The sequence below is a fragment of the Pleurodeles waltl genome, chromosome 1_2 (assembly GCF_031143425.1).
Source record: "Pleurodeles waltl isolate 20211129_DDA chromosome 1_2, aPleWal1.hap1.20221129, whole genome shotgun sequence".
Taxonomy (NCBI): domain Eukaryota; kingdom Metazoa; phylum Chordata; class Amphibia; order Caudata; family Salamandridae; genus Pleurodeles; species Pleurodeles waltl.
In genome coordinates this window covers 632,065,285-632,085,337 of record NC_090437.1, presented here as the reverse complement: position 1 = coordinate 632,085,337, position 20,053 = coordinate 632,065,285, and the positions used below count along the sequence as shown (strand labels likewise).

Genomic DNA, 20,053 nt, shown 5'->3' with positions numbered 1-20,053 from the left:
CACAAATCCTCTCACTTTTAAGTCAGAGAAAAAACAGTAAACACTAAGGGGGTGATTCCAACTCTGGCGGGCGGCTACCGCCGCCCGCCAGGCGGAAACCGCCATTTGGCCGCCATGCGGCCAAATTTCCGCGGTCCCCATTCCAACATTCCCGCTGGGCCGGCGGGAATGAGGCCGCAACACAGGAGCCGGCTCCGAATGGAGCCGGCGGTGTTGCGGCGGTGCGACGGGTGCAGTTGCACCCATCGCGCTTTTCACTGTCTGCCATGCAGACAGTGAAAAGCAGGCCGGGGCCCTGTTACGGGGCCCCTGGACACCCGTTACCGCCAGCCTCTTCCTGGCGGTGTACACCGCCAGAAACAGGCTGGCGGTAAGGGGGTCATAATCCCCAGGGCAGCGCTGCTTGCAGCACTGCCCTGGCGGATTATCACCGCCGGGGGAAAATCGTCAGGACACCGCAGTTCCCGGTGGGGCGACCACAGCTTTACCGCCGCGGTCGGAATGGGGTTTGAAGCACCGCCAGCCTGTTGGCGGTGCTTCCGTCATTCTTGCCCTGGCGGTCGAAGACCGCCAGGGTCAGAATGACCCCCTAAATTCCCACCGAAGACAAAGCCTGACATTTGACCTTGTTCTTTGAATGCACAGCAAATGTGATGAGATAAGAACAAGATTTACAGGCCTGTTTACAGAAAGGGAGCACTTGGAAGGATACTGTAAATAACGTTTGGGCAAGGGAAGGGTCAAACTCAAGCTGCATAGCCTGAAACAAATAAAGCCAGCAAATTGAAAGCAACGAAATGTGAGTTACAAACCACAAAGTCAATGGCAAGCAACGGGCGGAATGCATTCCCAAGGAAGCTCTAAGAACCTCTATGAATGTACTTAAAATACAGCTGTGGGATACTTTGTGGGGAAAGTCCACTATTTTAGTCCAGTCCGTATCTAGCAGAGGTTTGAACACATCAATCACCCAGGTAGTATGACGAGAAGACCTGGAGTGGTCTCCATGTTGCAGGAAAGGTCTGTACACCCCTTGTGTCATTTTGCCACCAGTCCTTATGGTGTAGAGCTTCTGGCACACCTCATGTAGGGTTAGTGTTAGGTGGCAGACATGAAATAGGGCATTTAATGATTGTTTAAGATGGTTGTAAGCAAGGAGTTGACTGGTGTGAAGATGGCAGTCTGCCAAAAGGGATTGGAAATTTTGTAGCTCACCGTCCAGAAACAAATCCCCCAATTTTAAGACACCTGCAGCATGCCACTGGTAGAGTTGCTCTGAGCACAGCCGTCCTATGCGAGTGGTAAGGCTTAGCAAAGGTAGTGCAGGAGGACAGTATTTCTTCGTGTCAGTGAGTTTACAGGTTGTAGCAAGGCAAGAGAAAGCTGTGCATGATAACCTCGGATGGTGTTCTGTAGAATGGTCAGTAGGAAACAATGAGCAGTGCAGTAAGCCCTCCTTAAAAGTCTTTACAGATTAACCCCATCTCATGCAGGAGGGTGGGTAGAAAGCCAGCGAGCCAACCATTGGACCTGTGCGGCTGAATAATAGCGTTCAAAGTCCAGAAGGCCTAATCCACCTGCAGTCACGGGTGGCTTTAGAGTGGAAAGTGCTACTCGACGGCACCCCTGCAACCAAATCAGATGTGTGGCATGTCTAAAGAAGGAATGAAGGATGAACAGGGGAAGGTTTGAAAAATAATACTATCATCTGGGTAGCACACCATCTTCACTAGTGCCACGTGGCCCACTAAAGAAAGCAGAAGAGAAGACCAAAAAGCAAACTGGGCTCGGAGGGACAGTGACGCTCTGCCAAGATTTCCATCCTGCAAATCAGTGGGAGAATGGTAGATATTAATCACTAGGTATTGAAAGGTAACTGGTTCTCAATTCCGTCTGAGGTCTAATTGTATATGAAGGGGAAAACAGTGCCATATGTTAAAGAAACACTAATTACATTTTAACATTTGTACATTTTGTTTGTGCGATAAACATCCCAAATATTTTGAAGATTCTATGTGTACTTGACACTTAGGGATAACCTAGATCACTAGTTTGTTTTTTGCTCAATTTCAAAACCATTTTAAGACATGGACAAAGCGGCCAATTGCCTTGCACAACCTTGCAAGGGATCTGGCCCCTGCTCATCCTTCACAAGCATGAACAGTAGAACATTGCACCAGAAGAGTTTGCCAAGGTGGCTGGGTCCTGCTTGTTCAACCACTTGACGGTGCCTTTTCTGTTTGTCTCTGTTGTAAATACTTCTCAGACGGGTTTATTGCTTCAGACATGAGTTTAATTCCAAGACGACACAACCTGGCGTTCAGCCATTAATCTCCCTCGCGTCAACAGTCTTCCTCCGAATCCGGCCTCCGCTCCCATTCTGGAACCTAAAGCACCATCATAACACATCCTCTCTCGTTCAATAACAAACATTAAATAAGAAGGCTATTTCACTATTACATAAAATTCAAAACTAATAAATACTAATTCTAAAAACAATAAAATTAGAACATTAAAAATAGGAGAAATAACAAAGATTCACATGAAACCCAAATAAAATGAGCAAGACCTTTAGCAATAGATATGTTTTCACAGTTCAAGTCTACTCATAAGGCTGCATGTAGCAGTGTTCATCTAACAAAATCTTTGAGGTAAGACAGTGGCTTTCTAACTCTCTTCTGAAGGACAGAAACTTCCTCACTCCCACCGGCGCCTCTAAACTGATTTGAAGACTCTTCTTCTCTGAACACATTCTCACCAACCACCTCCCCATCACCCATGAACATTGCTCCTGAACAACCTTCATCATCCTCCCTATCAATTGTTCCCCCTTTCTGATATAGGGCTACATTTCTGAAATTCCACCTCTCACCACTCTCTAAAATTACAAAATGTGTGCCAACTTGTTTAACTCGATGTGGGCCTCTGAACTTTGATAGCCCTCCTTGTATCCTGCCTGATTTCACTTTTACCCAATCTCCTACTTCCACACGAGATCTTTTGGGAAGCCTGATAGAATCATTAGAAGTAGCCTCCCCATCAAAAAGTTTTCTTAACCACCCTGGAACCAGTTTAGTGCCTGGTAATCGCCCCCTCATATCCACAAAAGGAATCCTCTGAGTAACACTGTGTGGTGTGGTACAGAAAGCCCACACCATATCGAAAATGGTGTCCTTGACATCACACCGATTTGTAAACGCTAGTTGCAGAGTACCTTTAAGCAACCTAACAGCTCTTTCAGCTGCACCATTGCCTCTAGGATTATACAAGGATGTACAAGAATGTCTGACTCCCCATGTTCTCAAAAACTCTACCATATTGAGTGAAGTAAGTTGCGTGCCATTATCCGTAATAAGAACTGATGGAGCCCCTTCTTCATTAAAGATCTTTTTTAAGACTCTAATGGTGGTTTTCGTAGTAACATCCCTTAAGAACTCTACCACCAACCATTTTGAGTAAATGTCAACCACCACCATTGCAAATTTCATATCAGGAGGCAACTCTCTCAGTGGACCAATGAAATCCAAACACACAGTATGCCAAGGTTTGCCAGGATCCACCAAATGTCCACCATCACATCTTTCAAGGACTAACCTTTTCTCACTCACTTTGCACAGGCCACAATTTTGCACCCATTCCTTGATCTGATTGTCCATACCTGGCCACCCAAAAAAATTTCTCACTCTCCTGGTAGTGAGACTCTGACCAAGATGACCCTCATGCGCTAGCTGAAAAATACGAAAACGTAACCCAACCGGGGGTACGAAATGATCCCCTCTCATAATCACATCATCATCACCACACGCGGAAAGATCCTCCATCACCTTAAAATAGGGCCTCTCTGCTGGAGCCAAAACACTTTCTCTCACCCATCCACACCTGATCATTTTGACTACACCTTTCATCACAGGATCTTCCTTCATCTTTTCCTGCCACTGTATTTCCGAAAACAAGCCCGTTCCACAATTTACTGCGTCATGCACGGTGGCAACAGCACCGTCCTCATTAGCGTCCCTTACACCCACACCATCCACTTCCTCCCAGTTCAAAGATAGTCTGGGTAAGCAATCCGCCTGGACATTTCTCCATCCTTGCAAAAACTCAACCGAGTATGTATATTCCTGAAGTCTGGCCGCAAGCCTAGCCAATCTGGCTGAACCCTTCCCTGCACCACCTGGAGCCAAGATTCTAACCAACAGTTTATGATCCGTACGCAAAACAAATGGCAATCCCCACAAATAGATTCTGAAGTACTCAGCTCCCCAGGCTGCAGCCAAAGCTTCTATGACCGAATAGTTTCTTTCAGCCATAGTCAAAGTGCGAGAAGCAAATGCTACATTTTTTTCTACACCACTGTGAAGTTGTGAGAGCACCACTCCCAAACCAGAAGCACTGGCGTCAACAGTGAGAATGGTTTTAAGACCCCTATCAAACACTGATAATATACCAGCCTCACATATTTCATTCTTAATTTTGTTAAAACATAGTTGTTGTTCTTCCAAACACTCAAACTTATTTCCCTTTCGCAACAATTTCTTCAAACACCCTGTTTTTTCTGCAAACTTCTCAACAAATTTAGCATAGTATTCCACCAACCCTAGGAATGATCTTAATTGGTCTCTATCCTTTGGGACAGATGCTCCACTAATAGCATTCAATAAGGAACGTTTTGGCTTGATTGAACCCATAGCCACACTGTAACCTAAATACTCCACTTCTTCAGCTAAAAAGGTGCATTTTTCTTGATTCAGCGTGAGACCATATTCCTCCAACTTTCTCAGCACTAGACGTAAGGTAGCATTATGTTCTCCCTCCGATCTTCCCATCACCAAAATGTCACCTTGAAAGTAAATTACATCTTTCACCCCTTCTAAGACCTTTGTCATGACTCGTTGAAAAACGCTGGCTGCGGATGCCAACCCAAACAGCAAGCGTGTAAATCGAAATGTCCCTTCAGGTGTGATGAATGTGGTAAGAGATTTGGAGTTCTCATGTAATCTTATCTGATGGTACGCACTCCTTAAATCTAGCTTTGAAAAATATCTTTTATCTTTCACCCAAGTAAGCAGTTCACCTATATTGGGAAGCGGAAACACATCCACTACAATACTCTGGTTGCCAGAGCGCAAGTCAACACAGAACCTTAGGCGACCATCAGCCTTTTTGGTGATGACTACTGGCGATACCCCCTCCGACGCCTCAACAGGCTCAATGACTCCATCTTCCAACATCTCTGTCAAAAGTTCTCTTAAACCCTCACGAACTGACAGTGGAACTCGCCTTAATTTATGCTGTACTGGGGCTGCATCACTTTTAACGCTAACTTTATGAACATACCCTTTCAGACATCCTAACTTCTTGTTAAATACATTTTTCGCTTCAGACAACACCTTTGTTAGCATGAGCTCGTCCACAATTAGTACCTGATTAGGAGCCCTGGGATTTAATATGATGTTCAAATCAAACCACCCTAGTATTGCAGGTCCATTGAGCGATATATACACTTTACCCCTTGTACTCCTTGAACCATACTGTATATTGCCTTCCATGTACCCCAGAATGTCAATGGCTTCACCCTGGTAACCACCCGGGTTTATATCTTTTGGTGAAAGTTTAACATTCTGCCACAACACTCTAAAAATACATTGGGGTATGATAGTGTACATGGACCCAGAATCCACCATTAGTTCAATATTTTTCCCACACACATTAAAAATTGCTTTTTGCCTAGCCATCCTGTCTTTCATTTCAGAAACCATGCCATTTCTCATCTTGGAGTTTTCCAATACTACAAGGATCCTGTCAGCATCCACATTTTCCCTTGCACACTCAACCACACCTACAGTAGAATTCACACTCTTATTGGTTTTACACACCCTTGCATAGTGGCCTTTCCTCCCACATTTCCTGCAAACTTTGTTAATGGCGAAACATTTCTTTGATTCAGAGTCATGAAGGCTCCTACCACACCGGGTACAATCCCCTCTACTTCTGACACCGAAAGTACTCTGTTCCCCTTTGTTCTTGCTCAGAACATAGTCTTGCCTTTCTCTCCTTTTAATTAAACATACTTCGTCATCGTCGTAGTCCTGTTGCTCCTGAGCAACAACAGAAATATCTGGAGCTTTGTCCTTCTTTTTAAGTTCTTTCATGCATCTCTGTAACTCCTCAATTATCTTAGCCATTCCGATGGCCTCCGAAAGCGAAGGATCTTTTGCCGCCCAAAGTCTCTCTTGAATTTTTTTTCTTTCCATTGTACAATTAACTGATCACGGATCAGTTCTTCTGTCATATTGCCAAAACGACATTTGATAGAAAGTTCTCTTAATCTTGCCACAAATTCATCAAGAGACTCATGCTCCTCTTGATGCTGTGTGTAAAACTTATATCCAGTCATAACTAGATTAACTTCTTTTGCAAAGCGATTGTCTAGTCTTTTCACGGCCTCTTGATAAACATCATCCATGGGCTGACCATTAGGGCTCATTGCCACCGGCAAGTACTTGAATATGCGCTGCACCTCATTACCTAGAGCACTTAATAAAATCGCTTTTTTCCTGTGCGACAAAAATTTTTGACCATCAAGTGCTATAATATAATTTTCTAGAATTTCTATCCAATCCTCCCAACAAATATCAGGTTGACCCGCATGTTGAAGGAAAAATGGTGGTGTAATAATATTCCCCACAGAAGCCATACCTAGTGAACTGAAAGCAATTGGATGCAGCTTACAATTGTTTCAACTAATCTCAATGAAATAAATGTAAAATAGTATTGTCAGAGTTAACAGTCTTTGAACGTTGTTTAAAATGCTTTAAATGTCACGTAAAATACTTCCAGGCAGCATTAAAACAAATATCAGAGCGCGGTACATAGCACTGTGTAGAACAGGAGACCTTTACAATGTTTGTGTTGCTGTTAAAGTCCACACGGAACATTTACAGGCAGCCTTCTAGTGTTCCAGTTAATTTAATCGGAACTCCGCCCCCGCGCTACCAAAGCACGCTGCATGCAAGGCTCCTGCTGCGTGTAAAAATATAAGTCCTCGGATTGGAGTACTCCTGGAATGTGCCAAACTCACCTCTGCACATATTTGGAGAGAAACAACGTCGTGGGAATGAGAAGTGCCACACTCTCACACTCCTCACAGCTTGTTTGGGCCTCCTCTGGGTCGTTGCCGATGGCACACTCAACCTCGCACTTCCAGTTTGATCGCAGATCGGGAATCAGATAAGTATCCGGCCAACCCAGGTTGTGCCGTGACAGCTCGTCGCCAAAAATTTAGTAAATACTTCTCAGACGGGTTTATTGCTTCAGACATGAGTTTAATTCCAAGATGACACAACCTGGCGTTCAGCCATTAATCTCCCTCGTGTCAACCGTCTTCCTCCGAATCCGGCCTCCGCTCCCATTCTAGAACCTAAAGCACCATCATAACAGTCTCCTGTCTGCAGAGACAACTCCCCAGGTACCCAATACCTTCCGATAGTCTTGGTGGACCCATCTTGTCTGATTTTAGGAATTGTCCCACCTTGTTCTTCTCTTTCTTATCTATCCAGTTCTTAGCAGCAACTCTTTGAATCAGTTGCCGTGGATCTCCCATTTGATTTCAATTTCACCCTCCTCTTTTATTATCTTTGATTGGTAGTCCTGGCTCCCAGTTCTGAGATAAATGTAGAGTCCCAGACATACACTCTAGTGGTGCGAGGCTACAGACAAGTTATGGCTTATCTCACATCCTGATGTTAGGTGTGAGACTGTTATCCACACCATCTGTCCTGCTTCATAAAAAAAAAAATTAGGTTGAAAGTCCATGGGGTGAGCCAGATGTTTTTGTTCAATTTGTTTAAAATAGCATAAGGTTAATTACCTTAATTTTTCCCAAACTGTTCTCCAGGGGTATTAAAATGTTCAGAAACATAATCAAAATGTTGCTGTTACTTTCTCTTCAAGAAAGATTGGGTAGATTTGGGTTGGGGTAATGGCCTTGACAGTGCTCAGGGCATTAATTTACTACTGAACAAGGACGTAATGTGACACCAGAACGTAGCATACCAGGAGGCAATCACAAAAAGACCACAGTGAATAAATTGTGCTATGTTAAAAAAGAGTAAATAAATGCACTGATAACATAATAAGGCATGGCCTCTCTTGGGTGTGTCTGTAAAACTTAAATTTTTTCTTGAATTTTTGTCCTGCCTTTCGACCGTTCGTCCTGAATTTTTTACAGTCCTCTCCAGAATTGGCCTCAATGCCAGGTGGTCACCCTAAATACCAGTGGTCCCGCAGTCCGGTGTTCCAGTCCCTCCCTCGATCTTCCTACTGTAAATATCATATTGAAGGCATATTACTGCGCTGGAGCACGCAGTGGTATTTTGTGGAATAGTTGGTGATACGTATGTGATACTTATTGACTAAATGGTGCATGCGTGTGTGCAGAAAACACGTAATTCTTATGAGCTGTGAGTGCATATACCTTCTCCTTGCTCACTGCTACCTCAGTCCTCAACTTCCGCGTTGTTCCAGAAATCTGACACAAGAGAACGTCAGCACGTTACGTACTGCGCTAGACTATCCGTCGATGTGATTGGCTGTCTCACAACCAGGAGTAGCGGCTTTAGAAGTAGAGAAGAGCGACCGACATCATGAGGGAGACTCAGTTGTCCAACTGTGAACGACTGTTTTTGCTAAAGGCCATCGCAGAGAAAAAGGTGCGTATTTCAAAGAGGTGAGAGGCAGGTGGAGTAAATCTGAAAGGCGACGCCACTGCCCGCTCGTCGCTACGTGCCAACTGGTAACGAACGTGTAGGCTGTTTGTGTACAAGTACTTACCAAGTGCACTATAACACGTGTTTTTTTTTTTTAGGGGGGGAGGCGGTCTCAGGGGACGTCCTAATGGGGAAATTATAAAACTGAAATAACTATGACGCACGCTGCATTAGGAACGTTAAATCAAGGTCTTTGTAAAATATTACTTCCCGCTGCACACGCTTTCAGATCACTCTGAGGTAATCATAGCTTCTCATGGCAGCATGCATAGTGGAGTCTCTTGGAACTTACATCAAAGGCCGATGATGAGTGGTGTTGCCGCTGAGTTACCTATTCCCCCTTCCACCCCCCCCCTTTATAGGGACCTGTCTCCGCATTAGATTTTTTGAACTACCAGTGGTGAGCACCGACAGCACGGCTCACTTTAAGCCGTGGCTAGAACCCAAGAAAGGTTCTAAGCGCTACTGCCCCGGCACCGAGCAACTGGATGGCTGTAGCAATGTCCTGATCTTTATGTGTGCACGCGTAACTAACTGCGTGGAGGGCTGGAGGCAGCAGGATGTGAAGTTTTGTGAGCTAGGGAGAATCTAGGGAGGAAGGAATTAAGGGTAGAGCAGGCAGTGCAAATAGATAGATAGCTGACTATCTGGATTGTGAGTTAACAAGTAGTCCTGTGCTGGAGTGGTATAGGGAAACATAGGCATTTACAGAACGCAAACCCTACCAGATGGATAGAAGGGAATGCATGTGCACAATTAAGGGAAGTTCCATTAATCCATGTGCTTTCAAATGATTAAAACGATGGAATTTGGGCAAGAATGTAAGTCGGTGGTATGAACAGTGGGTATGCAGCTTTGCTTTTTAACAGTAGGCACAATGCCTACTGTACAAATACACCTCATAACCCACAAAGGAAGTGGCAGGGCAATCAAGGTTGGCATTTTTTTTAGCATAAACTTCTCAGTTTTTAAAGTTCTTGATTCCGTCTATTCTTGATAAAACAGAGACCAAAATTATGAACAGGGGTTACTGCCCCATGCCCACAAATGTAGCTGAACCCCATTCGATCATGGCTCTAAGTCTAGTCCGAGAACTGGCACCCTGATTATGCAAGGGTTAGAGGGGTTGCTGCACGGACATACCAAGTTCCAGTCCTCACCCCTCCTTTCGAGTGCATTACTTTTTCTTACGTTCTGGAGATACTTGCCCATTCTGTTTTATATGAAGGAGCGTCCTCGTGCTCTTCTAGAATTTCCTCCCAGGCATATTTCCATTTATGTTATAAACTGGGAATGACTTTTTGAGGTAAATAAGACAATGTGGTGGAAGGAGGCGTATCCTACTTGTTTGCGACGCAGGTGTTGCTTTGTCAGCATTTGTTCAACATAGTAGTATGGCAGGGCACAATGAGAAAATCCAAGTATTATACTGTAAGTTCAGAACTAGAAAGCATGCCTGAAGACCCAGCACACCAGTGGAGGTACTGTCCTGATTTATTTAAATTTTTAGGTATAGCTACAGACAACTTTAGTTATGTAGGTGACCTCATTTCCTTCGCTCTTCAAAAAGTATAATACAAAGTACAAGAGAGAGGGACTTTTGGCTTATCCCCCATTAGCCATCGGCTGCCGTGTTTTTGATGGTTTGTCATTGCTTGGATAGGCTGTCCATCAAGTACATGCTATATCATGGATTGTTACTTTGGCATTTGTTTCCATTAGATTCTGGGGATAGGACAACAAGTAACCCTATTAGAACCAGTGTGTGCTCTTGTATGGCTTTTTATTTAGGAAATGCTTTGTGGTTACTTAAGCTTGTCATTAAGAGACAGTGCTGTTCACTAATCATCCTTGGCCGGTCATTTGTTTTATTTTGCTGTCCCGATAGAATGTTGTATTTGTAGCTTTATTTCGTTCACAGTAAAGACGTAACCGCAAATACGCTTTCTTCTTTGAGGGCCCTGGTTAACTCTGCTGATGTATTGTACTCCGCAAAGTAATCATTCTCCAGGACAGCTGGGGACAACTCGCACAGTCACCCAACTAGTGCTAAACTTCCCCTAACAGTACATCTGACCTAGTGGCTTCGCAAGTGCTTGTTTGTAGATACAGTTATTTTGGTGTGGAAAGTGACATCAGAATATGGAGTTTAAGCTAATTTATAAGGGCTTCGGGCCTGGTCTGTGCACTCTACAATCCCAGAGTACGTAACACTCCCCCCCCAATATAATTCGTACCTCTCTTATTTTCTGGGATGGGTGTTCTTGTGAGGTCCATTTTGTTTAGACCAGATCAGGGTGCTCTTTGTGCAAGAGGGTGCAGGGTGCTGAACTTCCACTATGGGAGAAATAGAAGGAAACAGTTGCACATTGGCGTTCTCAAGTGCTCACGCTCGTCCACCTAAGTGTTGTTAGGGATTTAATAAAAGCTCCCGCAGTCTTAATCTGAAGGCAGTGCAGTTTTAAAAGTGGCATTGTTAACTGTGTTATACGTAGGTCACTCTCCCTATGTGCTGTATCTCTTGTCACCTGCACATACAGTCCCCATCTGCTCGTCCCTCTTACTATCACCCTCTTTAAACCTTTTTCTGGCCTGGACTGTAAGCCTTTAGACAGCATGACCAGCTCAACCGAAATAATTTTTTTTTGTGTGAAATCCAGTTACCTGTAAACCATTTTTTTTCTTCTTTTGTTTTATTTGAGCGTATTAACGAACAATCTCATTAAAACCTGCATTTAATGTGTTGGTGTAAGTTACAAATATGTGGAATTCCTATCTCCCACACCTGGGACATATTGTTGGGGTCAAGGGCAACAAGTGTTCAGGTTTATTTTGCCCTTGGGACGAGTAGGCCAAACCCCCCTGCAGCACAAAACCCTTTGGCTGCCAGCTTAGAGAAGGGAACTGTCTGCAGTAGAGGTAACGTGTGTCCATATGTTACTGCGGTTCGAGCTTGTATTTATGGTTCATTAATGAAAAGCCTTCATTATTAGGGTGATCACTGTAAATAAACGTTTTTAGGTCACACAGCACTGATAGTGATTCCAGTTTAAAAAAAAAAAAAAAAGTGTACACATGTTTGAAAAGTTTAACAATATGAGGCTAAGTATAATGCTCCCAGAATACACTCTGATTAGATGCATAGGTTTGCATAAGCTTGTAAGAAAGAGTGATGATTCTTTGCTTTCAAAATAAAATGTTCAGAAAAAAACAAGTAGATAAAAAACAATTCGATAATTTGAAATTTTAGGTGCTGTTTCTTTGAAGTGTCATTTAGTGAAATGTGTTGATGCATGCTAGTATTTCCAAAAAATATTCTTAATGGAAAATCGTGTAGACATTTTCAACAAGATTATGGGAACCATGAAAACAAGCACTGGCAAAGGCAATTGATCTGACATTTCTTTGAGTCTTTTGGTTTCGTCAAGGTGTGTCTTGTGTTTACATGGCTTTTGTAACACTTAATTGTTGTGGGAGTTGCCAGCCCCTCACCATTGTAACAAGCACTGGCAAAAAGAAGAAACGTTTTTAATCTCAAAAAGCCCAAATTGCCACCAGTGGCGTAACAGAGGCCCTCCAATCCCTCCTTCATGGGGCCCCCTCAGAAGAGCATCTGCCCTGAGTGAGTCTGGAGGGAGGGAACCCTCCATTTTTTTTGCAAGGGAGCCCACTCCAGTTTCATTATGCCCCTGATTGTCACAGTAGTTCCTGGCACTGACGAAAACTACTTAGTGAGCCCATATGCTCCTTGTGGAGGAGCAGAATGCAACCACTCACAATAAGCCAGCTGATAGAGAAATATATGTTTTTTTCTATTAAAAACTAAATGTCTTTGTTAACGTCAGACCTAATTAGGGACCACATTCTTAAAGAAAGTCACAAAAGTGCACCCATGGTATGTGTTTGAATTAGTGGCTTTAATGAATTCACAAGAACTTACAGAAGTAGACTAGGAAATCATACTCCTAGAAAATATTTGTGATTTGTATCTTAGCACACGCAAATATGCATGAGTAGACTTGTTCACGTGAAAATCTACTGAGCGTTTACAAGTTCACTTTCCCTCCAACCACTTTTTTTCCCAACCCTGGAAGAACTTGTACCTCTGGCATTGTCAGGAGTCTGTTTCCAACCTTTCTCATTATGGGAAAAGATTAGACGAGCTGGTGAAAATCCTTTACACCTGCAATTTAGTTGGTTTGCACACTCAATGGCTTTCCAGCCCTGGAACCATTGCTTACTGCTTCCTTCAGCCCCAGTATGTAGATCTGTACAAAGGTGGCAAAATAAGCAAATTGCTATAGTAGAGATTGGAATTGCAAGTATTCAAGGCGTACTATAGTAGTAGCTGTGGCATAATCAGAGCTATTATTGGAGCTCTTACATAATGAGATTGCTGCCATAATTTGTCGCTGCACTACATGGTACCAAAGGAACAAGTAGATTTTTTTTACAGGACAAATAGATTTAAGAAGCAACCTGTTCCATGGACAAGTAGATATTTTATTTAATTCCACCTTTGAAGTTAATTGAGAATGAATGGTGAATCACATCCTATGGCATGACCATGAATTCATGCTGATGATGTTGCCACCTTTGCCATCTGCATTTTATTTACTAGAGAGGAGAGATGGAAGGATGAAAAGTAAATCCAATACTTTTTACTGGAACAGACTATATAATTGCGACATGATGGTAAAAGAAAGCATTTCAAGTGTAGCTGAGGAAGCTGCAGTGGGAAGTGGGTCACAGAAACTATTACCTTGTCTAGTTTAAAGTAGCTGTAGTTTTTCCAAATGTGCATGGTTTGAAGACCGTTGAACAGAAGGATTAAGCAACTGTCAATGACATGGTGCATTTATATGCAGGTTGCTATTATTTGCAAAGAAATCTGTAGCATATGTTTTATGCTTAATTGTTCAAGAAGTAGACATAAGAAAACATTGACCAAGCATTTGCAAAGCCTATATTTCTGGCATTGATGGCACCTTTTGGTTTGCTAATGCTTTTTACACGAGCCAACGTTTTTGTATAAGTTGTTACAAAAACCATACAAAGATGGCTGGCTTTGCATATACTCATATGTGTACCCATAGTCTGCCATCTTATAATACTTTTACAAATCTAAGAAAATATTCAGTGATGGCCTATCTGTGCAGCCCAAGCTTGGAATAAATCATTTAACCACTGGACCAGCTTGCTAGGCCAGACATATCTGCTTTGCCAGTTCTTGTATATGTTGTTTTCAGCAAAAATATTGAATTGTGTGTTCTAATCTAAAGATACACGGGCAGACCAGTAGCAGTGACAGGCCCTTGCCAAAAAATGAACAAACAAAAAGTAATTGCCAAAATTATTTTTTCTTGATAAAATGGTAGGCAAATGGTCCCTGGCACCGCTGTAAATTACTTTTTCTCTGTAACTATGTATTGTGCAAGAGCAGAATGCTGACTGAGTGAGGTAAGGCAATGCTTTAAGCAGTCTGACCTTATGCTGCATGTTGTGTACTTTGGCAGGCGGAATAAATATGAGTATGACACAACAACACATCCTAAGTAGGACTATGATCATCAAAAACATTTTTGTAAGAAGGTCATTACTTGTACAATTTGAGTAAAATTAATCTTGCAGATTTTAAAGTAGTTGCCTAAACTAATATTCTCGTCATGACACAGTTCTTGCCAGCCTATATCCACTTTAGCACCACTTAACGATACATGCAGCAGCTCATCTAGTCAAAGGGGCACAAAAAGTCTAATCACATCACACCCACTCAGAGACCTCCACTGGTTTCCTGTAAAAGCCTGAAATACTTTAAATATTGTGCATGACACACAGAACAATACACCTTGGTCTACCCAGCTACGTAAAGAACAAACTTCAGGCCGAAGAACAACGTATACTATAAACAAGTAATACCTTATTCTCGAACATCTGAGAGTGAAGAGATACATTTTTAGGAATCATGGCAACTGTTACTAAGCATCAGATACCTGGAATTACCTAACCAAAAGAACCTGGGGTCAAACCTGTTACCTTTCTTGAAAGCTCTGTTTCGCCACACATTTCTAACTAGGTTATTTGATTGCTCTCATTATCTCTTTGCCCCTCACTAGTTTGTTTAATAATTGATATTGTTGTATTCTTCTTTTAATACGTTAGGCACTAGTTTTCCCCTGCAGCTAGGTCTGTGCTGTACAAATATATTGCTGTAATATGATGCTCACTTGTGAAGCATTGAAAAATCAACAAATAGCCTCGAGTCTTGCAGGTCAAGTAACTTAGTTAAGTTAGACTGATTTATCTCCACTCAACCTTATTTTCTAAAACATGGATAAAATACATAAATATATATGTGCATATATTAGGTTCATGTGTCTTTTTTATTTTTTTTTTATTTTTTTTTTAACTTCCCAGAGTAATTGAGTACTTTTCATCATGTCATGCAGTAGTGAGGGGGTTGGAGTCTGGCCTTTCAGGATTAACCCTGACATATTAATGAATGTACTTGGCACCAAAAACTGTTAGTCCCTGGTCAAAAAATTTAACTGAAACTTACCCAGCCCTAACAGTCTTTTCGAGGCAAACCAGCATTATACCCTTACATACCAAGTACACTGCCATTTTACTTACCCTGTAGTGAGACAGAATATTCTTTATTCCTTCAAGTCTAACAGTGGTAATGTTGCCATGTGATACTCTGCTACAAGTCTGGCATCTGTCAAAGGTGAGCTTAAAAGGCAGCAGAAATGGTGCCATTCCCATCTCCCATGTGGTGCCTTCAACCAGTACAGATTTTTTAGCCACTGATTCCCTGATGTCTGGTACTTACAGTTTTGATACTTATTTAATAAGTTTGAGCACAACTTCTCGGCATTTGAAATGATACAGCCAATATTTTCTCTCCACTGAATCCTATAAGAATTCATATTGATATTGGGGCTGAGGAAGGGCAAGTGGCGAAGCTGATGTGGTGTTTGCAACACATGAAGGTGCTGTAACTGCAATGTCTAAGGATAAGATCATTATGTGTATGTTGAACACTAAATTGGTATTTTGTGAAATTGATAACTAATTTACCATGGGTTTTGTTTGAAGTGCATAGAAAAAAGAAATGCTGGATATGACTTGCTTTCAAGGCATGCATGCAAATTATAAATGCTCCAACACTGAATCCATCCATGAAATGCCAGGCACTCAGGTGCAAAATAATGTACCAAGAACCAAAGAAAAATGCTATGTTCGTTCCCACAAGACCCAATGGTGCTTTTTGTTTTCGGTGTATCTTTGCCAGATTTTGCAGTGGCACCCATTGCAGTGCGGTCACTCATATTTGTTTTGGAGGGGTCATTTAATTCCAAATATCTTCTCCAATTCATCAGTTGTCTCAAACTGTAGGCAAATAGTTTCTTCCTAGGTGTCCTAACCAACACTCATAAACACTGAATTGTCCTGCCCATTTGTGGATATTAAGAAGGTGTTTCTGTAGTGTGAACCTAGCCAAAAGGCAGCTGAGTGCTGTACTTGGTGAATAAAGCCAACAAGTGATCTAGGTAGCTGGTTTGTGGGATGTTGATGCATTGTGGTGTATTATTCTTTAAAGACGTTTTCAACTTCTCCTAAATTCGAGCAGCATTGGTCAGTCTTGATGAATATGGGGATGATCCAAATTGTGCATAGACTGAGAAGGGCTCTGAGGGGATGGTGAGCTGGATGTTGCCTGTGTAGGGTATGATGTTCATTCTGTGGGTTCTGACATTATTGGGGGGGGGGGGGGAGTAGGGGGGGGGGGTTCATGTAGATGTTGAACAGTGTAGGGCTTAGGGAAGAGCCTTTGGGGTGGATGTTGCAGGTGATGATCTTGGGTCCCGAAATGAAAGGCGGTAGGTGGATTGTCTGGGTTCTTTGGTGAGGAAGGAGGTCATCAACTTGAGGATGCCTTGTTGGATTCTAATGTGGTGAAACCACTCTTGATAAGGGTGTGGTGGGATAAGATGTTAAATGCTGCTGAGAGGCCAAGGAGGATCAGGGCCACTGTCTCTCTCTGGTCTAGAAGGGTGGCAATGTTAATGGCAGCGATCGTGGTGGCTTTGGTGCTGTGATTGGTGCAGAATCTGGATTGGTAGGAGTGCAGGGGTTCCATGAGTTGGCAGTTGATGGCCTTTTTGTGGACTTAGGTAGGGAAAGGGAGCAGAGAGATGGGACAGTAGTTTAGTTTGCTGGGGTCAGCTGAGGGTTTCCATTTCAAAGTTACCCCCTCTCCCAAAGGAAATCCTTTGTTATGCCTTCCTGGGCTTGAGCTGATCAAGAAGCAGTAGGACAGAAACCTGTCTGAGGGGTGGCAGCAGCTTGGGCTTTACTAGGGAGTTACAAGGGGGCACCAGGATGCCAAAGGTGGGGTGTGTGGTCCAAGCAACCAAATTTAAAGGGAGAGAGCATAGTCATTGGGCCCCTGTCCCAATGAAGGACAATAAGACTAATCTTGCCCAGATGAGTATTTATTGTCTAAGTGGAAATATCTGGGGAGTTCATCTGCACTGGAGTGGATGCTCCCAGGTCTATGTCTGTATAGGCCATTTCCTGTAGGGATATGGACCACCTCAAAGGGGGAAATCCTCACGTGGGGGGTAGGGGGTAACTTCTTGCCTTTCCTACCCTTGGCTTTGGGAACCTCTTGGGCCATTGTTCCAGGCTCCAAGATTGCTTTTTCTTTTTGCTTCTTGGCCTGAGCCCTGGTCAAAGCAAAAATGTGCCCTGGGATGCCCAATAATGCTGCATGGGTCTCCAACTCCACTTCACCCCAAGCTGAAGTCTCCAAGTCATTCCCCAAGAGACACAACAGGTAAGTCTATTGACACTACAACCTTCTTTGAGTCAATACCCCCCCCCCCCCCCCCCAGGTGAAATCTGCAACTGCCATGGGGTGGCATACAGTGTTATGGGCTTCAGTCACTTGGTACTGATGACCAAGTAGGTGTTGCTGAGGGGACTCCAGTTTTTCAGTCACCATAGTGACACTGACACCTGTGTCCCTGTAGGCCTCTGCCTGAACACCATTTATCAAGGGCAGGTGCCTGCACTTGCCCATGTTAAGGGGACAGGCAGCAAGGGTGGCAAAATAAATGCCCCATCTGAGACTAAAACACCCTCAGTAGTTTCCCTAACTAAGCCAGTCCCACCACACTTCCTAAAGTGAGCTCAGCTACACCCTTGGAATAGCTATTACTGCCTGACCCACCTCTACTGTTACTTGGGGCACTAGTGTTAGAGTTGGGGGTTGTAGTGGTGGGTGGTTTGGTGCTTTTCTTAGGGTAGAAACTGTCTCCTGGCTTATGGCTCTTATTCCTACAGGCATAGCACCAAGGCTTTTTGTTATGGGGAGAGGATTTGGACCCACCCCCAGAGGAATTTAGTGGGCCTGATGAAGACTCTATAGTTTTAGTTTTGTCTCCACCCTTGCCCCGAGACTTACCTGCTTCCTTTTTCTTGTCCTCGTCACCCCCAGTGTGAGCTTTTCTGCTCACCATTGTTCGGAACCACTTGTCTGCCTTCTTTCCCAATTCTTGGGGAGAGGGCAGATCTCGGTCTACCAAGTACTGGTGCAGCAAATCAGATACACAGTTGTTCATTATATGCTCTTTCAGAATAAGATTGTACAAGCCCTTATAATCAGTGACCTTGCTGTCATATAACCATCCCTTTGAAAGCCTTCACAGAGCAATCCACCTAATCTTGGGAGGACCCTTTCCTGGTCTCCCTGAACTTAATCCTGTATTGTTCAGTGGCAAGACCAAACCCATCCAGAAGAGCGGACTTCAACACTGTGTAATTGTCAGCATCTTTCTCTGACAGCAAGGAGTCTATCCCTTCCCTTGTCGGAGAAGAAGAGCCAAAGGATAGCAGCCCACTGTCTCTTGGGGGGGGGGGGGTGAGGGGGGGGAGGGGAAGGGACCTGACCCGACCCGACCCTCTATACCTTATGGGCCCTCTCCAGAGCAGAGGACCACTTATTGATGTCATGCCAGCACCTTGTAGGGGGGAACAGCCTTACTGAGGTTTCTGGAGTCGACTCCTCCCTTGCCCCTTGGCTCCTCAAAACCAAAGCTGCTGCCACCATGGGGTAGTAATCCCAAACTCTGCGCCTCTCTCTTTCCACTGCCAAGGCCTCCCTATCTAGGGCTAGCTCTTGCAGCCTCAGCTTGGCCTCCTTCAGTCTCAGTTGCCTGAGCTTCCTGTCTAGGGAATTCTAAAATGAAGTGGAGCAGTGTGTCCCCTCAGATACAGAGGAGACATGAGTGAGAGGGTAGGGCTACTTGTATGGCTTCTTCTCCCACTACTGCCTTCAGCAGGGCTGGGGGTGTTTACTAAGGGCTCTGTGATCCTCTAAGGGACCATGTTGTCCGTCCTCAGTTTGTAGATCCTGTCTTTCTAATACGGGGGATGAGGATCATCATTGTGTCTAGAAGCCAGGCTCTTTAGAGGTAGCTGTGGATGACCAGTGAAGACATATCTAAGAGACATGCAAAGCTTGTGCAATACCACTGTAGTCACACAGCACTTACACACATGAGAAAGCACTCAGTGTTACAAAAATAAAGATACTTTATTTTTTAGTGACACAATTAACAAAAATACTAGACAGGCAATAACTCCAACAGGAGGTAAGTAAACACACTAAATATATACTCTAGAAATCATAAATGGCAATAGAAAACAGTGCAATAGACATTAGAGACCCTAGGGGGGAGCCATACATTTAAAAAAGTGGAATCCAAATGCAGGGACCCCCACCCAGGTAAGTGGAATCTGTAGAGGGGAACTGGAGGAACAAGGAAACCACAAAGGTAAGTACCACAGTGCACCCAGCGACCAGGAAGAAAGGAGTAAGTTACCAGATTTTCCCCAAACTACCAAAAAGACTGAAAATTAAGAAAATGCAACACCCAGAAAAGCCTGCAGGAAACCAGTGGTGAATTCCTGAAGAGGAAGACCTGAAAAAGAAAGGGACCAAGTCCAGAAGTCGATGGAGTGTCTGGTGGTGGCAGGAGCCAATACCCATTCGTCTGTTTTTGCAGGAATTGGCCGACAGTAGGACGAAGACTGTCAGCAATGCAGCCCTGGAGCTGGTGAAGAGTTCCTGGAGGATGCAGTTGATGTCCCACGCCGGATGGAAGATTGTAGTCTGTCTGTGGCATGGAAATGCCACCTACAAGCCTTGGCAAAGGCAAGAGTTGCAGTAGACGGAAAGTTGAGCTGCCGGGGACGAGCAAGGTCCAGGAGGACTC

The 20,053-nt window shown here is 43.7% G+C and overlaps 1 protein-coding gene across 1 annotated transcript in view; it reads left to right on the top strand.

Moving 5' to 3' along the window:
- Positions 1-8,570: 8,570 nt before the first annotated feature.
- Positions 8,571-20,053, top strand: part of EXOSC9 (exosome component 9) — a 235,145-nt gene continuing 223,662 nt past the window's right edge. The window contains exon 1 of the mRNA XM_069242553.1: positions 8,571-8,711. Within this exon, the coding sequence (XP_069098654.1) occupies positions 8,646-8,711 (66 nt within the window). The 5' untranslated portion in view covers positions 8,571-8,645. The remainder of the gene's footprint in view (positions 8,712-20,053) is intronic.